Source organism: Molossus molossus, unplaced genomic scaffold, assembly GCF_014108415.1.
Source record: "Molossus molossus isolate mMolMol1 unplaced genomic scaffold, mMolMol1.p scaffold_m16_p_4, whole genome shotgun sequence".
NCBI classification, from domain to species: domain Eukaryota; kingdom Metazoa; phylum Chordata; class Mammalia; order Chiroptera; family Molossidae; genus Molossus; species Molossus molossus.
In genome coordinates this window covers 88,010,555-88,034,842 of record NW_023425377.1, presented here as the reverse complement: position 1 = coordinate 88,034,842, position 24,288 = coordinate 88,010,555, and the positions used below count along the sequence as shown (strand labels likewise).

Genomic DNA, 24,288 nt, shown 5'->3' with positions numbered 1-24,288 from the left:
TGTTCTTGAGAGTGTAAGCAAGCAATCACCACACAGCCTCTCCACGGATGAGAAGGAAGTCCACAACATCAAGAAGCCACTACTGGAGGGCAGGGAGGTGGATGTGAAAGTAAAAATGTTTGGGAGGTGGAGTTCCTGGGATTTCATTCCAAAAGTGGACAGAATTTCCAGAGCCCCACAGGGCATCCTCCCCAGTTTCGGGATGGGTAGTCCCTTTTGTTCATGAGACAAACTCTGGCCTGATAAGCAGAGAAATGGCTGAGGTAGCTCTTGGAAGTTAGGAGCCAAGCTAATCCCCTTTAGACCTTCAGGCTTCTAAGCCCCAGGCTTAAGAAGGGAGCTTTGGGTTCAGTTTATAGGTTAGTGGTATGAACAGAAACTGAAGTCCGTTGAATCTGAGTTTAAAGCTTCTCAACCCTGGTGTGCTAGGACAAGAAAAGTGACACTGAGGGACACATGTGTGTTATATTTTGGGCTCCTCTGGTTAAGAGAGTCCTGGTAACTGACTGTCGAGTGGATATTTTGAAGGAATAGTATAAAGGCTTTATAGCTTAATGTGGTACCCAAAGCTATAAGTTCTTAGGATCTGAATTCCCATGACCTAAATCACCTTCTAGGAGTATATATATGTTAGAGGCTCATGGAAGGCAGCTCATCTCCCTCTTCAAGTTCACCAGGTGACCTGGCCCAGGCTGAAGGACCCCTCTGTGTGCCATCAACTCCCAGGATGGTTACTAGAAGTACAGAATGGTAGTGAGGAGGCTTGGAGTTTATATGCTCTGGCCATGTCCCTCCTCTCTGCACCTCAGTTTCCTTGCAGGCACACAGAGTTTAAAATACCCTCCTCACTGATTGCAAAGATTAAACAATATGCAGCCTGTAAAATGCTTGACACTTAATAGGCTCTCATTAAAAGTTAGTTCCTTCCTCCATGTCCTGGAGGTAGGGGGCAGGCAGATTTTATTACTCCTCTTTTCTTGATGAAGGACTGAGGTGGGGTCCTGGGGAGCTGCAAAGGACCACCCTTAACTTCCCCTGGCTTCTCAGATTGAAGCCCCAAGGCCATTGGCCTCAGTCCTGCTAAGATGGCTCAGGGCTCCCTGTCCCTGCAGTGCCCTCTAGGAACCCTGGCACAGGCCTAGGTTAGGGCAAGGACCCTGGTATCTAAGGTACCAATCCCTGTCCCGTCCACTGTAACTAGACTCTCAGAATCCACTCTGCCTTAGGTCCTGCCTGCCACAGATAGGGAAGTGAGTGACTCCACTGGACAGCCAAAGAACAAGGGACTCTTGGTTCAGAGAGTGGTGGCTTCCCTGAGCCAGCCTTGGCACTTTTTTCTCTGCTCTGAAGCATTCATCATGCCTTCCTTGTTGCATGGCTCTAACTCCCACCCACCCCAGGTTTACAGAACCCAGGACTCTCAGAGCTGCTGCGTGTGTGCCAGAGGAGGCATGGAGGACATTGCTCTCTGCTACTTCAGAACCCTTTAGTGCCCAAATGCTACCTGCTGGGTCTTGTGCTCCTGAGTGAAAGGTTGGAAGTAGTGCTTATGTAGGCCAGGCCTGACTCCTTGCTCAAGGCCTGGAGCAAGGCCTTGTTCCTTTAAAAATTGCCAATGTAGCCTCATAATTACTAAAAGTCAGTCCCAGTCCCCAAGTCCCCTTACCCCCCCTACAACTGCCCTCTTTACCCTCTTGAAGGGCCAGGGTAAAGACCTCCATACCTAGTGCCCTCACCCACCAACCATGACCAGCAGTACCTTAGGGTCTGGAGGTGGATCCCAGGAGGGAAGAGAAGGAAGCCAACAACCCTGCAGGATGAGGAGCAGTCCTCGCCCCTATCACCAGGAGAAGGCAGACTATCTGAATCCACTGCTAAAGGGCTGGCTTGGCGCATGGAAGTATTTAGCAGGTTCAGTGCTATTACTGCCTAACAGGGTGTGAAAAGTAATATGAATGTGAAATACTGTGGGAAATGGAGATTTTCCAAAGCAGGCGGAGAGGCCTCTCCTGCTTGGACTGGAAGGCCCAGAGTCCCTCATGCTTCCGTGGCACCAGGAGGCGCTGCTACTGGCCTGGAACTAGAGGGAACCCGGCGAGGGGTGCATTAGGGACCAGAGGGTGGGGGGTAACACGCACAGAGATGGCGGGAGGGGGAGGTGGGAGTCAAGCCTGCAGCACAGAAAACCTGTGACATCCTGTTGGCTTCCTCACTCTTGAGTGCTGAGGTTGACACCCGGCGGTTTTGTAGAACTTCATTCCCCGCCCCCAAATGTACAGAGAAAGTCCTTAAGAGTCCAAAAATAGATAATGATCATATTAAAATTTAGATTGAAATCAAGATTTTACTAATTTTATGAAACAATCTATCCATCCACTGGGTAAAGAATACAGGAAGCCTGCGGGCGCTTTCTGCAGGAGATGGAAATGGAGATAAGATAACAAGGTCTTGGTTGATGAAAATCAATGCTAGATCGAGAACGCACAGACCCAACAAGCATTTCCATATTGAGCTGTGCAGGCAAGGACCCCTCTTTTCGGTCTAACAGTACCCCCCCCCCAACACACACACACACACACACACACACACACACACACACACACACACACACATTGGGATTCGGACTTTTCCACCTCTGAGGTCTCACCAATGCCTAATTGCCAAGCCACAGGCCGACAACAGAGGGAGCCAGACCACAGGCAGCGCCCCCATGTTAGGTTGGTGCCCAGGGGACTTCTCGGGCGAAGGCAGGGCCCTTTAGATAAGGCAATAGAAAAAGCCTGGGGCCGGGTCTGTCCCTGGTATATTATAGAACTACCATTCAACCCTCATCCCCACTCATCCCGGAGCCGAGTTCTGGATCGTCGCCAGCTCTCCCAGATGCGAATGAGCTTTGCGGCCGCCAAGTGTCTACTTCGCACGCAGGGCCGGTCTGGTTGGAGTAGCACTCGCGACCCAGGAGGCCGAGGTGCGAATGCCTCGCTTTGGGATGGGTGCCACTGCAATTGTGCGGCGCGGCTGTCAGTTTGGAAACGCCTGCACCCATTTCTCTGCTTTCAGGGCCTCGTGCAAAGCGAGAGAGCTGGCCTCCCTCTTTCGAACGTTTCCCTGCACCAGACTTCGTCGGAGCAGCAGGGCGATGCTTGCAGATAGTGTCAGGTGGAAACAGACGCCGCAGCATCTTAAGTATTCTAATTCACAAGTACTAAGGAGTAGTCAGAATGGGTGGCCGCAGTCACCCTGATTTTCTCGAGCAAATAACTCAACGTTTTAATCGTAAATCAAAGCTCCAGGGCCTGCTTTTGCGACGGGCGCTAACGAAAGAGAAAGGGGGGAGGTGTGCCTGTGTGTGTGGGGCGGGGGGTGTATGTGCGCAGGAGGGGCAGAAGCAAAGGATACCCAGGCGGAAGGGTGAGAAAGGATAGAGACTTGGGGGCCGCGGTCGCCTGAATAAATCCCTTGCAAGTCTCCGGTTTCTGGCCTCGAGGCCTGAGCCTCGCGAGTCGCGCCCGCACTCCTCCCTGGAAGCGCGAAGGGCACACAGCGCGGCCCGAGTTGGAGTGCGCGCTCGCAGCCCCGTACTGCGCGGATTTCCTGAGGCCCCAGCTTCCCCCGTGGCCACTGGTGACCCTCCCCGGGCTCCGCGCGCCTCCGGGCCTAACCGCCTTCCTTGCCGGCCTTCCCGAGTGAGCTCACTTCCTCCCCGCGCCCTTCCGCGCGTCCCGAGTATCCCTCTCCTCCGCCGGGGAGGGACGCGGAGCGCGCGGGACGCGGGCGCTGGGCCTTTGCCGCGCCCCTGGACTCTTTCTAGGGCGAGGTCCAGGAGCTGAGAGAGATTCCACTGGGAGGAAGGGGAAGTTAAAACCTCTGAAAAGCGAGAAAGTGGCTTCTTTATCGGTGGCTCAGCTCAGAGCGCGGGGCCCAGCCGGGAGGTTCATCCCGACGCCCCCTTGACTGGGGCCCAGCAGCCCGCGCCTCTCTCCTTCTATCCTTCTTTCTTTCCCCGCCCTCTTGTTCCCTTGTTTCTCCTTTAGTTTTCACATGTGTTTTAAAAATTCATATGTGGGCACGTTTAAAAAGCAATTTCGCATTTTAAAGTCGGCAACAGCAGAGGGAGAATTACAAATCGGATTGGATTTAATTAGCTGGTAATGCTCCTCTCATGCCCCCATAATTAAACAGAGATTCTAGTGGCGCTTCAGGGCCCACAAGTGATTATTACAAGCATATTTTACATTTACATTAAAATGCTGTCCCGGGGGTGTAATCCAAGATCTGGCTCCGTTTATTCGAATTTCGAACCTGAGCGCTGAGGCCAGATCACTGCTCCCCAGCTATGGAAGGGTGGCTTGTGGGGGCTGTTGTTATAGTTTCCGCGGCTGATTTTTAATTTTATCCGGCTCTGTTCCTGAGGAATAAGGGAAGACAGCTGATGCTTCTCGGTTCTCAAGACCCCTTTGTATCTGGCCGGGGCGCCTCAGACTCCATAAATATTTTTTATTTTAAAGCTTAAATTTGTGCAGAACCTAGAGACACTTTGGAGGTTCCCCATCAAACACAGAGAAGTACATCTAGCCCAAGAGGTATCTTCAGCCCCGACAGGGGATTGACTGGCTGCCCTGCCGGTGGACGACTCCTATAGGAATCCAGAAGCCAGGTTTGGGTGACCGCAGTCTCTCCTCTCCAGCTCTATTCTTCCCCATTTCCTCTATCGCTGCGATCTACAAATCTCCCTCCCTCTGCGCTTCCCTGTGAATCCTCGCTAGTCCGCTAGAGTGGCCACAACATCTCTCTTGCCCAGGGACAGTTGCACACGCGATGCGCTCACCTTGGGAACCCGCAGTTCTAGTTGTCCCCGATTCTAACTCCACCGCCTGACAATTTCCAGGCTCTAACCGAAGCGCGTGTCCGTGTTGTCACCAGATTCACTAGTGCTTTTGGTGAGAGTTGCTTCCCTTTTGGAAACACATTTCCTCTCCCCAAGAGAGAAGAATCTATTTTTCTGGACTTGCTTAAACATACAGGGCAAAGTTTTTGTGACAACATTAGCCTCTAATAGCTGTTTTGGAGTCCAATAAAGACTTTCAGGAAATGGAGATAGGCCTGCCTCCTCAATTAATGGACTCCCAGATTGTCATTTCTGGGGCCACTTCTTCTTTCCCACTGGCCCTCTACATCATTTTTTTTTTTCCTCTTCAAAACTTTTCTACTGCAACATTGTTTTTATTTATGCCTGTACCTTCCTTTCAAAAAAAGGATCCCTGGAAATAACTATTTGAGGAGAGGACACCCCCCCACCACCACCCAATTTTATTAATTAGTGGCACATGCTGGCCAGGCACCAGGAGCATCTTTGACTAAGTCTTTCCACTCTGTGAAGATGTGATTAGAACAGATAAACCAAGTTCCACTCTTCATACTTTTAAAACGAAACTTGTCTTCTGTATTTCTGAATGACTGAAGAGATATACATAATTGCTTTCAGTAATGTTCTGTGCCAAGATGCAGATGAAGAAGACATTTGAAACTTCTGATAGTGCCATCTCTGGTTGATTCCTCCCAGAGCAGCCTTTCTCTCTGGGCACAGAAAGAGCCACTCAAGGTGGAGAATACCAGAAGTAAGTCTTTTGAACACAGCTACTACCAAGTCCGCTATGGTCACATGATTCATTAGGACCCTTAATCCTCATCTGACCCTGCTGATTCAAGCATCACCAGTGAAACCCCATAAAACCATCCAAGAGGCTGGCCAACATATGCTTGCATTAATTAGAGTTATGTGGGCCTTTGGCTTCCAGTCTGATGAACAGCTCTAGGGCTGCAAGGGCAGAGGGTTTGGGATCCTTTTCACCTAGCAATGCTCTTTGGTCCTACCAGAGCATCAGTTGAACACAGTGGGTGATCTGAAAGCTAACCCCAAATCCCTTGGAGAGTGGCTTAATCACAGTAACTAAGGTTAAAATCTAGCAGTAGGTCCCTAAGATGAACAGGCAAGAATCTCTTCAAAGGAGGAAAGGGCAATGAACAATGAGCTTTTGTTGTTATTGTTGCATCCAGTATTATTATGAGAGAGGGGGAGAGAGATGCCCAAAGAGAAAGAAAAAAAAAATGTTTAGTATTAATACAAGGCATAAATACTTAGCAACTCTCTTCATGAACACACACATGCACACACACAGGCACACAGACACACTGTAATGGCTATAGTTTATCGAGAAGCTGAAAATGCTTCCAACCCATTTACAAGGATAAGGGAAGGCGTGCCCGGGAGGAGTGTGAGCTTGAGCCAATTTGGCAATCACAGTACTGGCCAGGTACCAGGAAGTCACAGAACACCCCAGATAACACGACTGGCCCCATCCCTGGCAGGGGGCCTTGTGCATGGTACTTTTCCTACAAGGCTTGTTCTCTTCTCCATCTACATCTAACCCCTAGATAGAGGACGGTCAGGGTCATGTACTGTCAGGTGTCGAGACCACTTAGCCTCTCCCAAGGCTGCACTGATATAACTGAAGGTGCCACCTGCTCTATATAGGGAGCAATCAACTCTGGCTTTATCTCAACTCTTGTTGAATTATAGAGGACAAAATGCCTGAGGTCTGTCAAGTCTACATACACTTACTTAATACACTGCAGAATTTATCTCAGTTGTTTTATAATACATGTGCATTTCCCAATCTCTCCTCCCCCTCCTTTTATAACACATACGAAATAGTTACAGGCTAGAACATGGTAACACCTCTCTTATAACAGGCAGACACTTATTTGTTACTTATTTGGTGCATAATAATTTAGTCCTTTTAAATTTGAGTGTGTCTGTGTAGGGGACACACCAAAAATGAGGAATCTGGAATTTTATAACCTCCCTCTTTCTGCTTGCTTTTCTTCCTTCTCTTCTTCTCTTGTTCCTTATCCTTTAAATTGAGCCACAGAGAAAAGACATCCAGTTTGGAGTCTTAGGGTTCCTTTGTTTGCATGTGCCTCGTCTTCTTCTTTCTGGATATTTTTAATTACAATCAGAAGGCATCTCACACTCTGACCAGATCGTATTTGGTGTCTCTTGAAACTCTTCAAAGCTTACAGCCTCCCCACCCCCCATCCCTCCTGATTAGCAGAACAGATACAAATGGAGTAACTTACATCCTTCTAGATCCATAGAGATTCTATTCTCATTTGCTTTTCCATGCACTAGGAAGCTCTGGAAGGAAGTGTAAGAAATAAATAACAAGGGGAGAAGGAAATGGACAGAAGTTGAAAGACAAACTATTCACATGTACATATATAGTTCTGAACCATGAGAATGTACCGTCTATTTATTAGAAATTAATCTAATCAAGATCTAGATGAGAGCTGCTAGATACTAACTAGTTTAGGCATACTATCACATACTGAGGAGGAGGATCTAGAGGACATCTACTGAGAATATGGGTTTGGAAATACATAATACATTTTCTGTTTTATTCAATAGGTCATAAGTTGGAAATCTTACTAGAGGATATTTTTATGCAGAGGTAAAAAAAACTATAGGTGAGGCAAAATGTATACTACTCAAATGCTCCTCTCCTATTCCCAGATGGGGGTATTTGTCAGTTTAAAGCCATTTGCTCCTCCAGTTAAGTCAAGTCAGTGGGAATAGACTTGCAGAACTGGCCAAGTCCTCTGTCCTAAGGGTAAAGTCTAAGCTGGAACACAACTGAAAAAGAAGGATTGATGTTTCTTAATAGATGTTTAAAAATGAACAATTTCTTGTACAAGAATGACAAGACCCTTCCTTAGAAATGGCTGCCTCTCAGCCCACGCCACCTCCATGCAATCTTACCCCTCTCAGGGTGGGCTGAACACTCTGCCCTGGGAGGTCTGCCCCCTTCCCTAGGCTTTAGCCAGGTGCAAAAGTTCTTGTTAGACAAATTCTACTCAGGAAACTTAATATTTGAAGGTTAAAACAAAATCAGAGAGAAAGAGAAATTCCTTTAGTGATATTAACTCAGTAACAAAGGGGATCCACTAAGCAGAGAGTTGAACAATAGATTCACTCCACCCCAGGTTATTAAATGGTCCCTGGATGTCAAAATAAATAAATAAATAAATAAATAAATAAATAAATAAATAAAAAAAATGCTGCAAGTTACAACTGCTGTGCTCTTTCAAAAATATGCAAATAAACAACTCCACCCCACCAGGGGACGCAGCTTTTGAGCTCATACTAGGGTTTATGTCTCCTGCAGCTTTTCCTGTTGCATAGTCCCTGCTAGTAAACAACTTAAACCACTCTCATGGCAAAGGTCAAATTGCAAAATGAAAGAGACCTTTAAAAACTCTTGTTTAAAAGTATGGTGTATAGAAAACCACATGGGGAATAATCTCTGCTCTACCCACTGTGTTAATAAACAAATCCTCTCTGGGACCAAAAATTAGATCGCCTTTCCCCATGAAAACAGGTGGTTAACTATGAGACTTTCAAGAAGGTACTTGGTGATATTGAAAACTGAGAGAGATTTCAGAAGAGGGGCCAGAAGAAAGAACCAGGCAATATTTGTGAGACTCAAAAAGGTGGATCTGGGAGAAACAGTGGGGCAGGAGAAAAGGGAAGGAAATCAAAAAGCCCTTAGTTTCCCCAGCTGTTTGTCGAAGTTGGAACATATGGTGCCAGGGTTTTCCAAAAATGATGAGGAATAGAAATTAATTTTTTTCCCCAAGCATTGCCTTCCCCCAAATAAAGACATTTATTCAGGCTGAAGACCTTTTCTTTTTCCACAGGGAATAATGAGTGGAGATCACTTAGAACCAATTCTCATCTTTTAGTAGAAATAATAGAGTGACTGTGGAAGCAACAGGAGAGGTCAAGGTGTTTGTGCTAAAAATTTTCAAGATCGGGTCTGGCCTGGAGTGGAAATATTCAAATGGGTTCTACATATTTCACTTTTTATAGACAATCTTTTCCCTAAAGGATACATTTTCATTAGGTCATAAATGCCCCAACGGATGAGAGAGAGGGAAAGAAAGGAGTGTGCAGTGTGAGTGTGTGCATGCGCGCCCACGCCTGACAAGAAACTCGGGTGTATGGGTTAGGCTGTGGAGGGGGGGGGGCAGGCACCGAGGTATGTGCCACCCACCCCTCCCCTTGGGCAGAGGTCAGGGGCTGGCAAGATGAGGCTGCCCTGGGTGAGGGTTCCTAGGGCTTCTGCTTTACTGTCTTAGGTCCTATGTTTCAATGTGGGTTCCACCCAAGCTCCTAACTGCTCCAAATCCAAGCACTTACTTGCCTAAAGGCCTCAAGAAGAAGGGCGGTGGGTGTGAGAGAAAAGTGTTTTTCCAAGAGAGTTTGTTCAAATTTTAACTCGGGAAGTTTATTGGGGGGGGGGGGGGATCAGTGCCTGTACCTAGGTAGGAGGGAAATGGGTTGGCTGGTGTCTCATTTCCCGCTGGACTTCGATTCCCAAACTGGAGTGGCTTACCTTCCCCAACACCCAAGAAGTGCGACTTGGTGTCCTCGGAGGTGCCCTGTTCCAGGTAGGAGAAGTCACTGCAGTCAGAGGGTCGCCCTGTCACCGCTAGCCAAATCAGCTTCTTTTAGCATATTTTTCAAAGTGAGTCGGAGTTATACAATCAGCATCAGTTAGCCCGGAGATTGTTTATATCCACTGCACTGATTTCACACTTAGAAACCGGTAGCAGTTTTGAAAATACTGTAAAACACCATCCGAATGATATATCGTCTGTCTAGGCCAGATTAGCAAGACACGCGCACATACTCTATGTTTAAATCACACCCTGCAATGCGGAGAAAATATTTCAATAGGGATCTACACGCGACAGCGCAAAACTGGAGCAATAATTATTTCCCTCTCTTTGGATTTCCTGTTTCTACAGAAAGCATTGCTATCAAGGACGAGTTAGGTAATGTGAGTTAAAAGGCAAGCAGGTCGCTGTCGTTTAAACCCAATCACAGTTCGTAGTTCAAGGAAAACTGACTTTAATTGACACCGTGTATATTCCTCTGCTCCTCCCGGGCTGCCCAGGCAGGGACGCCCCCAGGAGTATTTACTTCCAGGGCTTTTGGAAACAAAACAACTAACCCGGTCTGCTGTGTAAGAGAGCGCTCCAAGATGGACTGCCCGAGAAAGGCTTTTTGACCCCTGTGGAAATTAGTCATATTGACAGACGCCGGGGGAAGGTAAATTACCCGGTGCGCTGACGTTACGCAGAAGCGCGCCCGATTGCGACTCCGCAGCGGCGCCGAGGGGGCCGGAGGCTCCCAGTTATTTCCCCCTCATTCCTACAAAGTCCCACTTTGCTTCTTGAGGGCCTGCAATTTCAACGTGAAGGAGACCGAGAGAGCGGTACAAAAAAAAAAAAAAAAAAAAAAAAAGGTGCCAGAGAGGAAAAGGGCAAGAGAAAACAAACAAACAAACAAAAAGTGGAAGGAAAAAAATGCTGTGCGCCCCGGCAGGGGCAGACTGGAGGACAGGGGAGAAAACGCACAAAGTCCGAAGGGGAGGGAGGGAGGAGGCTGGGAGGGAGAAGACCTAGCGGCTCCGGCTCCCAGGTCCACCACTTGGGAGGTCCCGGCCCCAACCCAGGCCGGGCCAAACGTCCCCCCGGGAGGCTCGCACTCGGGCGGGGTCACAATTACACCTCGGCTCCAGGCAATGACTTAAAAACCAAGTGGCGGGGACTGTAGTCTGGAAGCAAGGCCCTGCGGTCATCAGAGGGGGTCGGGACTGTGCACAGGAACCTTTTACAAGGCATGTGGGTACAAAGAAAAATAAAAAAATAAAAATAAATCACTTTCATCCAGCGTGGACCATGAAAATAAAAGCTGCCTTTTAGAGGGGGAGAGCGGGAGTTTTGAAATTCAGTGTGTGTTGCTTTCATATGGTTTAGTGATTTTACCTGATAACCTAGGGGGCAGTTGTCGGGGAAATAACTTCTAGATCTTTTTTTTTTTTTTTTTTTTTTTTGGCAGAGGGCTGTCAGAAGAGCTACACAGGTTTGTTCCAAATCACTTGTGTCCCGGGCCTGCAAGTAACTGTACACATCCGTGTAGATCATACTGGCACGACCGGATTATTGTTGACATAAAATAAGATCTAGTGGTCCCACCTCTTTTCTTTATAAAACTGAATCTTTAAAACTGAGTCTGCGGAGAGGGCAGAAGGGAATGCGTCATGAGTGGCATTTGATTTTACTAGAGATTGGGCCGGAAACTTCTCTAAGAGTAGCCAGCATGGGTACAAAAGACCTGAGTCAGAGCGCCAAGACCCAGAGAAATTCGCCGGCTGACGGCAGTGCCGGCTTCCAGCTAAGTCCAGTCTCTAAGGAAGAAACCGGACAGCGACCCTGGCCCACGAGGTGGAGCAGGCCCCCTCGAGCGCAGGGCCAGGGCCAGTGCCAGGGCTGGGGAGGCGCTAGGTCTTCCTGAACCTTGGGCCTCACCTCTGCGGTATTTGTAGCTCCTCTTTGGGTTCCCTAGAGGCTATTTTGTAAGCTGCCTTCACTCCCAGGGTGGGTGTGGAAGTAGGCAGGGCGACTGCACGGATATTTTGAAGGAAAAATTGCTTATCTATAAGACAGTGAGTTAAAACAAAACTCACTCTCTTTTGCCCTCGCCGCCCTCCCAGCTCCGTGGGAACACGCCAAGTTCCACAGTTAAGAGGACCGTGGGGGTAGGGATGGGTGGGGTCTAGAAATCCGAACAGAATCAGGGTGCCGCGCACCTTCTTTTCTGCCTTTACCCCTCTCTCTAGGCCACTGGTGCTTTTCGGGAGCCGACTTAGTCACCCGACGGAGGTGAAGGGAGGAGGGAGGAATCTCCGTGGCCTCCGAGAGGTCAGGGACTCAAGACATTTGTTTATTTTTTTAAAATAAAAGTTTAAAATAAGTCCAAGAGTTTCTGCAAAGGAGTTTCCAACCCGATGTGTGTCCAGAAATGCGAAACTTGGGACCCAAACTGGCAAATGCTTATTATGTAGAAAGCTGGGTCTCGCTGTGCCCCCTCTCACCTTGGATATGCCCCAGACCAGCTCCCCGGCTTGGGCCGCAGCAGGGACCTCCGCCGCCCCCCTTGTCGCCATTCTGGATCAGGCTGGGCCCCAGCGGGCGACGTGATCCCAGCAGGCGGTTCCCACCCCCAACCCCCTCCTAGGGTTCGGCGCAGCCTCTCGAAGTTGCCCCGGCTGGCGAGACGCCACTCCTCTGGGGAAAACAAGGAAGGGAAGCGGGAGCCAGGCCCGGGTACTCTCTGCTTCCGCCATAGGATTAATCCTCCCCGCACCCTGAACCGCCTACACCCCCCCCCCCCCAGCTCTCCCTACAGAAGTGTTCGGCAGGCCGGCCCTTGGTCCATCCCTGCTGCCTGGGGGACTCTAAGTTGCCTCCACGTCCCGGACGCCGCGCCCCTACCCACCGGATTGCCTTCGGGGGCCCCTCGTGCTGTGCCGACGGCGCGGTGTTGTGGCCGGGCGAACAGGAACCGCAGGCCCGCCAGGTCTGCGCTCTTAGCAGCCGGGTAGCCCTGCGGGTCGAAGATGCTCAGAGGAGGAGGAAGTGCAGAGAAAAAAAGAAGAGGAAGAAGAAAAAAAAAAAACCAAACTAACATACACACACGCACGCAAAACCAACTTTGGGGTTGGACCTTTTCAATTTCACACGAAGCGACCTGGAGTATCTGGAGAAGGTTTTTGAAGACGTTTAGGAGGGAGGGTGAGTTTTCTGCTGAGAAACTCAATCTGCCATACAGTAGCGGCCCCATCTGGGATCTGTCACTGCTGACAGCACCACAGGGCACAGCCGTGATCTTCTGCACAGCCTGCACTCCCCGAAATACCCTCCTTAATCAAAGGATGTCTGCGCGCCCGATCTCAGCGGAACGCGCCGGCGAATTCCAGCCCCGGCCCGCCCCCTCCCCACGGACATAGCCGTGGCCCCTTTCGTCTTCCTAGCACATTAATTAAAAGCGGAAAAGAGACTGAGGCTGATGTCATTGCTCTCAGAAGATCATAAACGTAAAAGAGTCATCCTGTGAGAATCCCTGAAAATGACTTTAATGAATAATTTCAGAGACAGTTATGGCTTTGGGTGATTACTGAGCGAGAATATGAAAACCAGATTTGCAAAGCGAAGAAGATGGTCAGGAGGCCTGGAGGCCACTTTCCTATTAAAACCGCATCAGCTTTCCTTTAGCGCCAAGTTCTAGTTACAGACTTAGGTTGCATTTTCTTCTTTAAAAATAAAAGCAACGAACACTTCCCTCCTTGAGCCCGCCCCCCCCCCCCAAAGACAAAAATGTCAACCCAAAGCAAAAACAACAATCCACTTTAAATTGAAAGCAACCATGCCCTGGCCTCAGTGGCCATTGGCCTCCATCTTTTCACTAAGGAGGTATTTACTGCCATCTTAATTTAAAATGATATATCTTTTTTGGCATCTTCTCGGCACCTACTTGATGAAGGTTGAAAATTTCCTCTGCTCCTAGTCCACTGTTTGTTCTAAATCCTTTCAGCTGGTGGAGCAGCAAACAAGCAGCAGCAAATGACCCTATCTCTTTACAGGAGAATCTACAGGTCTATCTCTTTAGTTCTTGTTCACCAAAGGATTGGAAAGACGATTTGGTGCTACAACAAGGAATACTGTTTTGAAACACTCCATCTGGTCACATGGAGGCATCAGGTTGGGTCTGCTTGGGTCATGATTAATTGTGCATTAAATATACTATTGAGAAGACTGGGTTGTTGGTTGGGAAGGGAGCTGGTGAGTACCCTGTGATTCTTTATATTAATGGGCTAGCTGCCTGTAAGCCTGTCTTCCTTGCTTGGAAATACAAAATGGGATTCTCTGGGCCTATTTGATTTATTCTGTCTAATTCAAGTAAAAGTCAAGTTATGCTACACACAAGAAAGTATTAGGGGCAAAAGCAATGTGAGATTTTTGTTGTTAGTTTTGTTTGTTTGTGAGTGGTCTGAATGATTCAGAAAACTGTCTATTTGCCTGAGCAGACTGCACCATTAAGGAAGATCCTGAAGAAGCCACTTGCCAGCACTGTGAGAAACCCCTTTGTGCAGCCATTGCCTGTGGGGGGAGCACCCCCACCCCCATAGGTTCTTCTTCCTCTAGTCAGTAAGGATTCAGTTGTCCAAAAGCCTCACTCTCTAACCCTAGTCCCCAAAGACTCTCCCCCATCTTAATATTTCCTTCATCCTCTGCTGGAGATATGGGTCGGTGGAAGGGGGAGCCAAGCTCTCAAATGTGACGTTTTCACTGACTTAGGAGGAAACGATCCTCTTCCGTTCCAGATTACATGAAGACACTTTGGAGTTTGGTGTATTGGGTGCCTTGAAGAATTGAGGAGGGGTGAACATTTGGGAAATTTTCTCGACTGGATTTCCTGTTTATTTTTGATAACCTTGGCCCCCCAAATAGATCTTCTTGTTATTACTCTCAAATAATGGACTATGACTTCTTTTCTCTCTAGCTAAATTTACTGTAGCCCCTGACTAAACACTCAGCTTAGATTTTTCAGCCTATGTGCAAAAGAATAGCATTATCTGAATTTGCTCTGAGTCCTCACATTGCCCAGTATAGGACTGATCCATAATATGGCCAATTCTCTCCCTGTAGAGACTTCAAATGATACAGGCCTTGCCCTCCACTCTACCCTATCCTTGATGAAGCCACCCCAAATCATCCAGTGTTTCACATTGGGGGTGTAGAGAGCACCAATGGTGAGAAACCGGCTGCAGCGGGAGTGTGTAGCCTCAGACTGTAGTTCCCAACTACCTTGGGGAAGTTTTTCAAAATTGCAGACTTTGGGTATCCTCCCTGATGTGCTGAATAAGAATTTCTGAGGAAATAAGGGCTAAATTTATAATATCTTCAAGTTCTTTGAGGATTTCTGATAACTAGCTAGGTGTGGGAAGCTCCAATGTAAAGGGTTCTTGAGTTAGATTAACCCCAGCATCCAGGACAGTGCCCCAGGGTGCCAGTGTTGGAATTCTGGGGTGTCATCCTCCCGTCCAGGAATTATAGGAACACACTTAGTCTCTGTGTTGGGTTTTGAGACATAGTAGAGGAAAAGCTTCCATCAGTCATCCTTGCCCTTGCGAAGTGTCAGTGTTTGTGTCTAGGACAGTTTTGGAGGGGGAAGGGGCAGAAAGGCAGAAGAGAGCCCTATGATCCTTAGATCCATCAGGTGTTAATAGCAGGTGCAAAGGCGGAGGCTTGAAGAGAAGTCCCTTCTGTAATTAGCCGTCCACCTCAGAGACAGAAACTCTCACTACTTTGGCCCCAAGGGCTATAGGGACCAAGAGGGGAGCGGTGTACTCCTAAAAGCAGCCTGGACCTGGAAGAGCCGCCCCCTTCCCCGCCCCCGGCTGGATTGGGCACCGCAGCAATGGCCATAGCTGTCAGTGTAGGAGTACCCTGGCACACAGATAGCAGACGAGCGCCCGCTGGTCCGGGCCGGATGTGGGAGGCTTTTCCAGGCGGAATGCAGCAGACCAGCGATATGGAAAATTTTAAGTGGGGAGGGGGACAGTAGAAAAGTTAACCTGCTCTGCCTCACCTTAAAGAAAATTAAAACGTCTTCTGGGCTAAAAATACTAATTTAGAAAATCCCTCTGAGCAGGCGAGCGGCGAGTTCCAGCTGCCGGCCTGGCCCAGGGAAGACTTGGCCGCGCGGCCGCCGATTACACCCAGCTCGGCTGGGATGGCTCCGAGCCGTCTGCCCTGACGTCAGCGAGGCTCCGGGCCCCGCCGCGGCGAGATAGGCAGCGCGGCCGGGCGCGGCGCTAATCACTCCCAGATGGCCCTAATAGCGGAGATAAAGACGGACGGAGCGGCCGGGAATAAATTTGTAATCAGGGCTCTACCATCTGATCATCAAAGCGGCCCCAATGCCGGGAGAATTTGAAGAGAATGCTTGTGTAGGGGAGGGGGTTGTATTTAAGGGAGAAAAGGGGGCGTGCTCCTCGAAGGGAACTGACTTGGCCAGGGTGGAGCAAGAGACCAGGGACAGAAGTCTAACTTCTATGCGCGTGTAAGTCAGATAGGCAGTGCACTTTAACTTCCATGCGCCCGCCTGGCCCTAGCCGCTGGGCTGTTACAGGCCAATTAGACCCCGGCAGGCAGTCATGAGCGAAGTGCGCACTGCGCAGCGGCTGGACGGTCAAGCGGCGCGCTCGGAGCGGTCTGGCCCCCGGAAATGTAGGATTCGTTTCCTCTCCTAGAGATGCCCCCTCCACTCCTCCTCTTTATAAACAGTTAAAAAAAATTGTTCCCCCTTTCCTCGGTAGACCTATCATCTACAGCCCGGCTGAGCTGGAGCCATGGTCCTGGGCCCCAGCCTCAGGGCGGCTCCAGAGTCTTTCTCTCCGAAGAATCCGTCGGCTTCGACAGGCCAGGAGTCCTGTGGGTCCCGAGGACTTCGTAGCACCCCCTCCTCGCATTGGGATGTGGAGGTGGGCCCCGTGGAGCAAATGAATTCCCTCAGGCCAAAAGATCCAGAAAAGACAGGCATTGCCCAGATTCAGCCCTCTATGGGGCATCCGCCACAAGCCTCCCTTTCAGATCATCTCAGCTTGGCATCTACCACCAGTCCCTTTTTCAAATCCAGGCACATGGGTGGAACTGGAGGGCAGGGAGAACGCACCGCAACTGTGGAAGAGAAAATCGCCAGCCGCACGCGCGGCGTTAGACACAGCGTTTCCTTAAAGCCATACGAATAACTGAGAAGTTTCCCGCGCTTTGCTGACCCGCAGTGCAAATGCAGTCCAGGCTATTGTAGTATCCTTTGCCCACTTTACTGTCCCCTACACACACACACCTCAGTCTCTCGCAAGTGGCTAGGTTCTCTCTACACAGGTAGCCTAGGAAGCAGCTCACAGGCCTCCTTCCGATCCCTGTGGCCTTGCACTTGAGCTCACTCTTACCTTCAGCACCCCTTCCTGAAAAAATGCATGTGTGCACAACATACCCTCATGCTACTTTAACAAATGGGTAAGATACCAGTTTTGCAACCCTCACCACTCTTGGGGGGACAGCCTCAGAGGCCTAGGTGAGGAGAATGGATTGAGCCACTCCCACCCCCATGTATCACAACCCCCACCCCCAAGTCTCACACACTTGCTTTCCTAGGGTCTGGGAGGCTGCCAGTGACACTGCTACACCGGCCTTTACGTGGAGATGACCAGGCTGCTTGGTCCTGCCACACCTGAGGAGGGCAGCCTAGGCCCACCCTTCCTAGGTGCCAGACCTATTGGCTATTCCACTTGGAGGCTGGAACTTCCCATCAGTCTCTCAGAGAAGTACCCCCACCCCGGGAATTTAGAAGGCAAGAAAAATCCCAGGTGATCTTGCTGTCATTTTCATGTCTTGACTTGAAAAAGCTCTTAAAGCTGCCATCAGTGTCCTGGCTCCAGGCAAATGGCCTGGAAAACCAGTACTGGGAGCACGGAGTTTGCTTAGGTCCCACTCTGTTGAGTTTTCCAAATTTTGCTTCCCAAGAAGTTGAGAATGGGTTTGTAGAGTACACACACACACACACACACACACACACACACACACTCAGCAACCAAGCCAGAGCCCCGCTGGAGCTCCAGGGTTATCAGGCGCTGGGCCTGCTCAGCGGTCTGGGGCCGAACCCTGACAGCCAGATCTACCATCAATTTACCTTCCGCCGCCCCAGCTTCCCATTTAGCTTTTAACGTCAAATCCTGCATTTTTGTCGGCTCCGGCCTGTCTAGAGAGCTTGTGATTTCGCTGCAGGAGTGATTGCTTTTAACAAAATGGCAGCAACCACATTATCCGAGCAATTAAAACAGAGACCTTTTAGCCGTCCTGCAAGGCAGGAGCTTGGAAAAAAAAAACAACACATTTTTTTTTAAAGAAAGGGAGTTAAAAGAGATAGAATTGTGCAGAAGAGAAAGGCATGGAAGCGTTCAAGAAACGCTGCCCAGCACACCTCTCGCTTTCCTGGGACTTGCCAACGTGGGGCAGGGATGTTGGGAGGCTGGAGTGACAGATAATCTGGGTGTCTTGCCTGTGGGAGTATCCGGACAGTTACGGTGTACATCCGTTAAGGGGTTCGGGCGCCGGTTGCCGGTTCTGTTGGATATCTGGCTTTGGGGTTCCTGGCGGGTAGGAATGTCGAGGTGGTTGAGGTATGGGGTCTGGTGCTGCTGGACCCGAGGAAGCAGCGCAGCAGGCAGGAGAGAGGAGGCGAGCAGTGCCTGGCCCAGGTCAGACAAAGAGGACGGGTTTCTGGAGAGCGGGTTTACAAGCATATGTAGTAGCGAGCTGCCCCGTAGCGACGGTGCTGCCAGGGTCTTCTGGTTCCCCTCTGCTGGTGTTCAATAAACCAGAAAAAGTGTTAAACCAGCAGAAATGCGTTAAGGCCCAGATGGTGAGGTAGACCAGCTACTCAAGGCTAGCGCAGGCACACAAGCATGGTGACGATGACTCCTTTCTGGCTCCTGTTTTGAAAACCTCACCGCCTCCCCACCATTTACTCCATGACTTCGGTAGACGTTTTTCATCTACCCCTAGGATCTGGTTGTTGTCTTTCCTTTGAACGGATTAAAGTAAAGACGCGTAGGGCGGCAGGAAGCAGGAGAGGGAGGGAGCCACTCGGTCAAACGGACAGGGATCCTGGGAGTAATAGAAAATAAGGGCGCGCCTCCCTCCGCCCCCCAGTGCTATAAACAAAGGCAAGTGTCTGTAAACACAGCCCCGCGCCCACCACGTCGGCCCAGCGCCGGCTGACCCGAGGGGAGAAAGTTCAGATCGCTTTGGCCGAGTTGTTCTAACCCCTCGCCCTCGCGTTGTCAGCTGCCCGCAGAGGAGACCCGCAGAGTCGCTCGCTGTCTCTCCCCGGCACTTGTGGATCTCCCGCTGCAGGCGGCGGGCTCATTGTGGGCACAAGCCAGGCGTGGGAACCGCTGGGATATCGGGGGAGGGTCTGTGCCCGAAGCCGAGGTGCGAACATCACCCCGAGGATGGGTTCCAAGATGGAAAGCCTCTGGCAAACCTCCCTAACACCAGATTTATATACGTGGCGCTTCATGAAACAAACCGCTTTTTAATACGTTTCACCTCCCCCCCCCATCCCTCCCTTCCTCTTCCCCTCCCCGGCCCGCCGAGTCCTTTATGGCACACCAGTCTCTTGGGTTCCTAGAGCAGAGATTCAGGATCAAGCCAAGCCCACGGGCAAAGGAGGCCTCAGGGACTTCCTTCCGGGTGGTGCGGGAACTCAGCAAAACCAAACCTCGGACCGGGCGAAGTCCCGGGCGGCTGGTAGCCAGGGGAGGGAGCCCCTTGCTCCTCTGGCTCGCAGCGGGCAAAACTTCAGACACCGCACAGTTAATATTGAGTTCCCTTTAGCTCCTTGTAAATCTAACCCCCACCACCCACCCTCTTTAAATCCTTGGTGGTGCCCGAGATTTCTTACTTGAAGTTACCTAAGTTCCTAATCAAGGACTTTTTTTCTCCCGAAGGCCCTCCCTCTCCCCCAGCCATTTCAGAGGAGAATACCCCCGCCCCGCCCCCCCCCACCGAGACCACGCAAAACCTCTTTTTCTCTTTCCTTTTTTTTTTCTTTCTTAGATGAAAGCCCTATATTTTGAATGAAAAGCTCTAACGCCTGGGATTCTCCTCAAACTCCCTCCACCGAAAACGCGCTTTCCAAACAAAACCCGAAGCCCCCACCGAAAGTCTTCTGGTTGATTTCAGGAACACAAGAGCCCCTTGCCACCTTCTGGGGGAACTTCGAGATGTTTCTCCTGCCAGACCCTCCTCCTACAGACCACTCAGCGTTCTCCTGGGGGCTGAGGGGAGAGAGCCCAGGCGCTTTGGCAGGATTTTCATCAAGGACCCTTCTCTTTAAGGGACCTCCACGCCCTGGGAGATCGGATGCTCACGTTAATGATTGGTCGAAACCACTGACTCCTTCAAATAAAGTTAGAGGCAATCATAATTTAGTTTACTTCTGCATATTTTAAATATTATGAAAACAAATATAACAGTTTTGTTTTCAAAACTCTTTTGAGGTATCATCAACTATTAAAAGATTGGGGGTTTTGTAAAAAAAAAACACACAGTGGTTTATTGAATACTTACAACGTTTACACCTTCAATATTAATTAAATTCCACTTAGTTTTAGAGGACGGAAGTGCACAAAACAAGTAGCTGTTGGAAACATCTTCAAATAGGGAACAACCACGGATGAAATGACAGCACTAGATACAGACCCCAACGGAAATGTTAGCGGCCCCGTTTTCTGCTTTGAAATAAAGCTTTATAATCCCCAGGAATATTTATATCCAAAGGCCAAATATTAAAGATACACTTCACATACACACCAATGTCCGCTGTCTTTTATCTGGAAGGGGTTGGGTAGGTGGGGAGGGGACCACGCTGGTGTCTACACAGCCAGGAGGGAACATTCAAACACAGAGAATCTACGAGACGACGGGATCCCTTACCACGCGGGAGTGTCCTCTTCATATTAAAATATGGAATGCTTTTCTTCAAATATCCACTATTTTTGGAGGGGGAGGTGGGGAGTGGATGCCTCATAGGGGAGCAAAGAGTGGGGAGGCAAATTGCACATAAATAAACCGGATGATTCCAAATGCAAGTAGTCCTCGGAGCGGAGCGCGGAGAGCTTGCCCGGAGTCCTGGGTCTGCATCCGGCTCCTGGGCCCCAGCTCACTCGCGCTCTCCTCCTTCTCCTCCTCCTCCGCCTCCTACTCCTCCTCCTCCTCCTCCTCACTGCTTGAGCTCCAGGGCCCAGACGTGCTGTGGCCAGCCCGTCCGGCCTTTGGTTTTCTTGTCGTTGCTGCTCACTGTGCTTTTCAAGATTTCGTTCTGGGCAGAGGGGAAGTGAGGGGGAGAAAAGTGGAAAGAGAAATTCAGAGAGGAGATCTGGTTCCACCACACCCCCGCGCTCCCCGGGCTCCAGGAGACAGTGAGACAGAGGAAGGGATGGGAAATGAGATGATTTTAAGTCCTAGCCCTTGCAGAAAAGCCACGAAGATTGGCGCAGCCCTAGCTACCGCCCAGGCCTCCAACAACGCTCAACTACCGAATCGGCACGTTTATAAACAACCACCGATTTTCAAGTCGTTTATGGAGGAGCTGGTGGTCGGCGCTAAATATGGTTGCCATGTTTTCAATTGCAATCCCAGATCCGTGCTCTCCGGAAGATGGAGAGAAGTTCCCTGGGCCCTGGCTTGGGCCTGTGGGCCGCCAGCTCAGCAGTGCCTCTCCTCCAGGCCTCTGAAATCCCTGGTTATTCTAGAGGTCACTAGTTTATGCAGCGACTAAAGCGCCACAGGCCCCAAATTAGAAACATTCAATTTTCCAGGCCCTTTTTGGCAACAGCCCTATTCTGAACACCACCGCCTTGAGGACCCTTGGTAGGAACTTGAGAAAACCAATTTTCAGTTATAATTTAGTGTTACTGTTAACAACAACAGTGATCATAGTAACATTTACTATTTGTCTTAAAATGCTCAGGGCAATGCAAATAAAGCAAGAAATACCCATGAAATGTACTCATCTGATAATTTACATTTTAACCTCATCGCCAAAGAAAACTGGAGCTGCATTTTGAAATTAAAAGTACTTATTTTATGTTTACCTTTACATCTTCCGGAGCACAGTAAGAACAACCATAAAACTCTTTTAGAATCAGTGGCAGCATCGTTCTCAAGAGGTGGAAATGGAATCAATAGTGAAATAATCGGAATTGAGAGTTTTGGGAAGCCTTATTTTTGAAATATCTGAAAGCATCGGATTGGAGGCCAAATGAAGATGCTAAAGGATAGGGAATGAGGGGTCTGGGCCAGGGCGATCGGAAGATCAATCGCGACCCTGAGTCTGCGAGGTCCGCCCTAAGAGCATGGGGGAGCAGCGATAACCCGGAGGGAAGATCACCAGGGCAAAGCATCCTTCTTAACCTCCTCCTCCTGACACCCTTCTCCATCTCTGCCTCTTCGGGAAACCATTCCTACCACAACCTGGTGCAAACAACCTAGGCTCAGGACGCAGCCAAAAAAAGCGGAATGCCATTGCTCAGCCCATTTGAAAAGAGATGGGGAGCACCGGTTCCCAGAAACCTGCACCCCCGCTTCCCGCTGCCCCCTGGTACTAACCAGCTCCTTCTTCCTCTTTTCTTCTTTCACATCTGTCTTCTTGATCTCCGCCTTGAAGGCCTCCGCCTCGCCGTTCTGGTCGTCTTTGGCCAGCAGATCCATGAGGTAGGCGATGTAGCTGGTGGCCAGGCGCAGCGTCTTTATCTTGGAGAGTTTGGTGTCCGCGGGTACGTTAGGGATGCACTCGCGCAGTTCCGCGAAGGCGCTGTTGATGCTTTGAGTCCTGCGCCGCTCCTTGCGGTTGGCGGTGCCCCGGCGTTTCACCGGGCGCGGCCCCCCCAGGCCCGGGGGCCCGGCGCCCGGCGGCACCCCCCCGTAATGGGAGTGGTCCAGGCCGGCGGCGCCGCTGGCATACTCGGGGCTGTAGGACAAGGCCATGCTGTAGTCGGGGGGCGACATTTCGGGGTGGCCAATGAGCCAGCCATGGAAGTAGGGGTTCTCCTCGTGGCTGCAGCGGCTGGCGGCGGCGGCGGCAGCGGCGGCGGCGGCGGCGGCGAACGGATAGCCCTCATGGTGCACCACCGGGTGGTGGGGGAAGCCCCCCACCAGACTCATCTCGCCCTCCGCGCCCCGCCACGCGCCCCAGCGTGCGCGCAGCCCCGCAGCGCCCTCAGCCCGGGCCCCTGCTTCGGCGCTCGGCGGCCTCCCCCACCCCCCACCCCTCAGCCCCCGGGCGCCCGGGCCGGCCCGGCAGCCGCAGAGGGGGGTGCTGCAGCCCGGGCCCCGGCCCCCCGCCTGGCCGGCCGGGCCCGCCTCAGCAGCGCTGCGGCCGCCGGCTCCCCATGGGGCGCGGTGAGCTGGTCCCGGCACCGTGCGCCCTTGGCCGCCGCCGCCGCCGCCGGCTCCCGCCTTGCTCCACGACCCGCGCGCCGGCTCCTGCTTCCCGGGCTGCTGCGGGGACGCCGAATCTTCTGGTTCTCATGCAAAAGTGCCCGGGCTCCCGTGAGGCTGCTTCGCGGAGTCGCCGGGCTCCACGCTCCGGCCGCGCTCCTGGCACAGAAGTTAACTCGGAGTCCCGGGACGAGTCCGAGCCGCCGTTGGAGGAGCCGGCCCGGCTCTGCAGGGAGGCGGCGGGGTCGACTGTTCAGTGTGAAGCTACCTCCGTGCGACCCTCCCCTTCCCGCCCCTTCCCCTCCCCCCACCAGCCGGATCTGGGTTCTTGGGCGCTTATTGTTTTAATGAAATTTTTAGTGGTTGTTGTTTTGTTCCTGAATGTGATTTTAGCTGCGAGTAACGTGTCCTCGCTCCTCTCCGGCTCCCTCGGAGGGTTTTCAGAGAGGTCTCAGTGCATCCATTTTCTCAGATCCTCTCCTTCTTTCGGGGGAAGGATCTGGGGCCCTGCGGTCGCCTTGGAGCTCGAAGGCCTTCGGCTCAGGCTTTCAGAGGGGTCTGCGCGGTGGCCGATGGAGCTCCCGGGTGGCAGCGGCGGCGGTTCTGGGCTGGACGCCTTGAGGGGAGCAAGCGGATTTTCCCAGCAAGATCTCCATGTACAGCTACATCTTTAGGGCCGCTCGGGTTAATATATGTCGTCAGAGGCTCCTCACGCCAATCCTGGGGCGGCGGGGGCGGCGCCTCGCGCTCTCCGCAATAAAACTTTTTGATGTTCTTCTTGCTAATTGCCGAGGTCCTCTCCCAGGATTGGCTGCCCCTTCATAACCATAAGATAATTAAAACGGGGGGGGGGGGGTGGCAGGGTTAAAAAAAAACTTTTTATCAGCCAGAGGTTAATGCAAGTGTTTAACAGATGCTTCATTATTAAAATATTTTTCACCAAGTCTCAAATATTGAAGAATCTCAAACCAGGTACAGTATCTCTCTGCTTTTTTTTTTTTTTTTTTCTGGTTAAAAAAAAAAAAAGGTACTCAGATAATTGCTTTTCGAAGTGTTTGGTAGGTAATCGAGGCAAGAAATCCAGCAGGCAGACGGGTGCAGTTTGGTGCGGGGCGTAGAGGCAGCTGCCGGAGGGGCTCCACAAAGGGGCGGCTGAGCCCAAGCGGGTGCGGGACGCGGTGGGGAAGGCTGCTGCTTGAACCTGGGCATGGGCTGGAAACTCCTGGCTCGGGGTCTCTTCGCTTGCCCACCACCTTAATCCCGGCCCGGGCTGTTTGGTGGGGCTCATGATATTGTAGCTGCTTTTGG

At 50.9% G+C, this 24,288-nt stretch overlaps 1 protein-coding gene across 1 annotated transcript; it reads right to left on the bottom strand.

The window, feature by feature from the left end:
* Positions 1–19,589: 19,589 nt before the first annotated feature.
* On the bottom strand, positions 19,590–23,644 carry HAND2 (heart and neural crest derivatives expressed 2). Its single transcript, XM_036241729.1, has 2 exons — positions 22,150–23,644; positions 19,590–20,860 (listed from the first exon to the last, which is right to left on the bottom strand). Exons 1-2 carry the CDS (start codon positions 22,702–22,704, stop codon positions 20,762–20,764), a joined length of 654 nt encoding a protein of 217 aa, XP_036097622.1. The 5' UTR covers positions 22,705–23,644; the 3' UTR covers positions 19,590–20,761.
* Between the last annotated feature and the right edge of the window lie 644 nt (positions 23,645–24,288).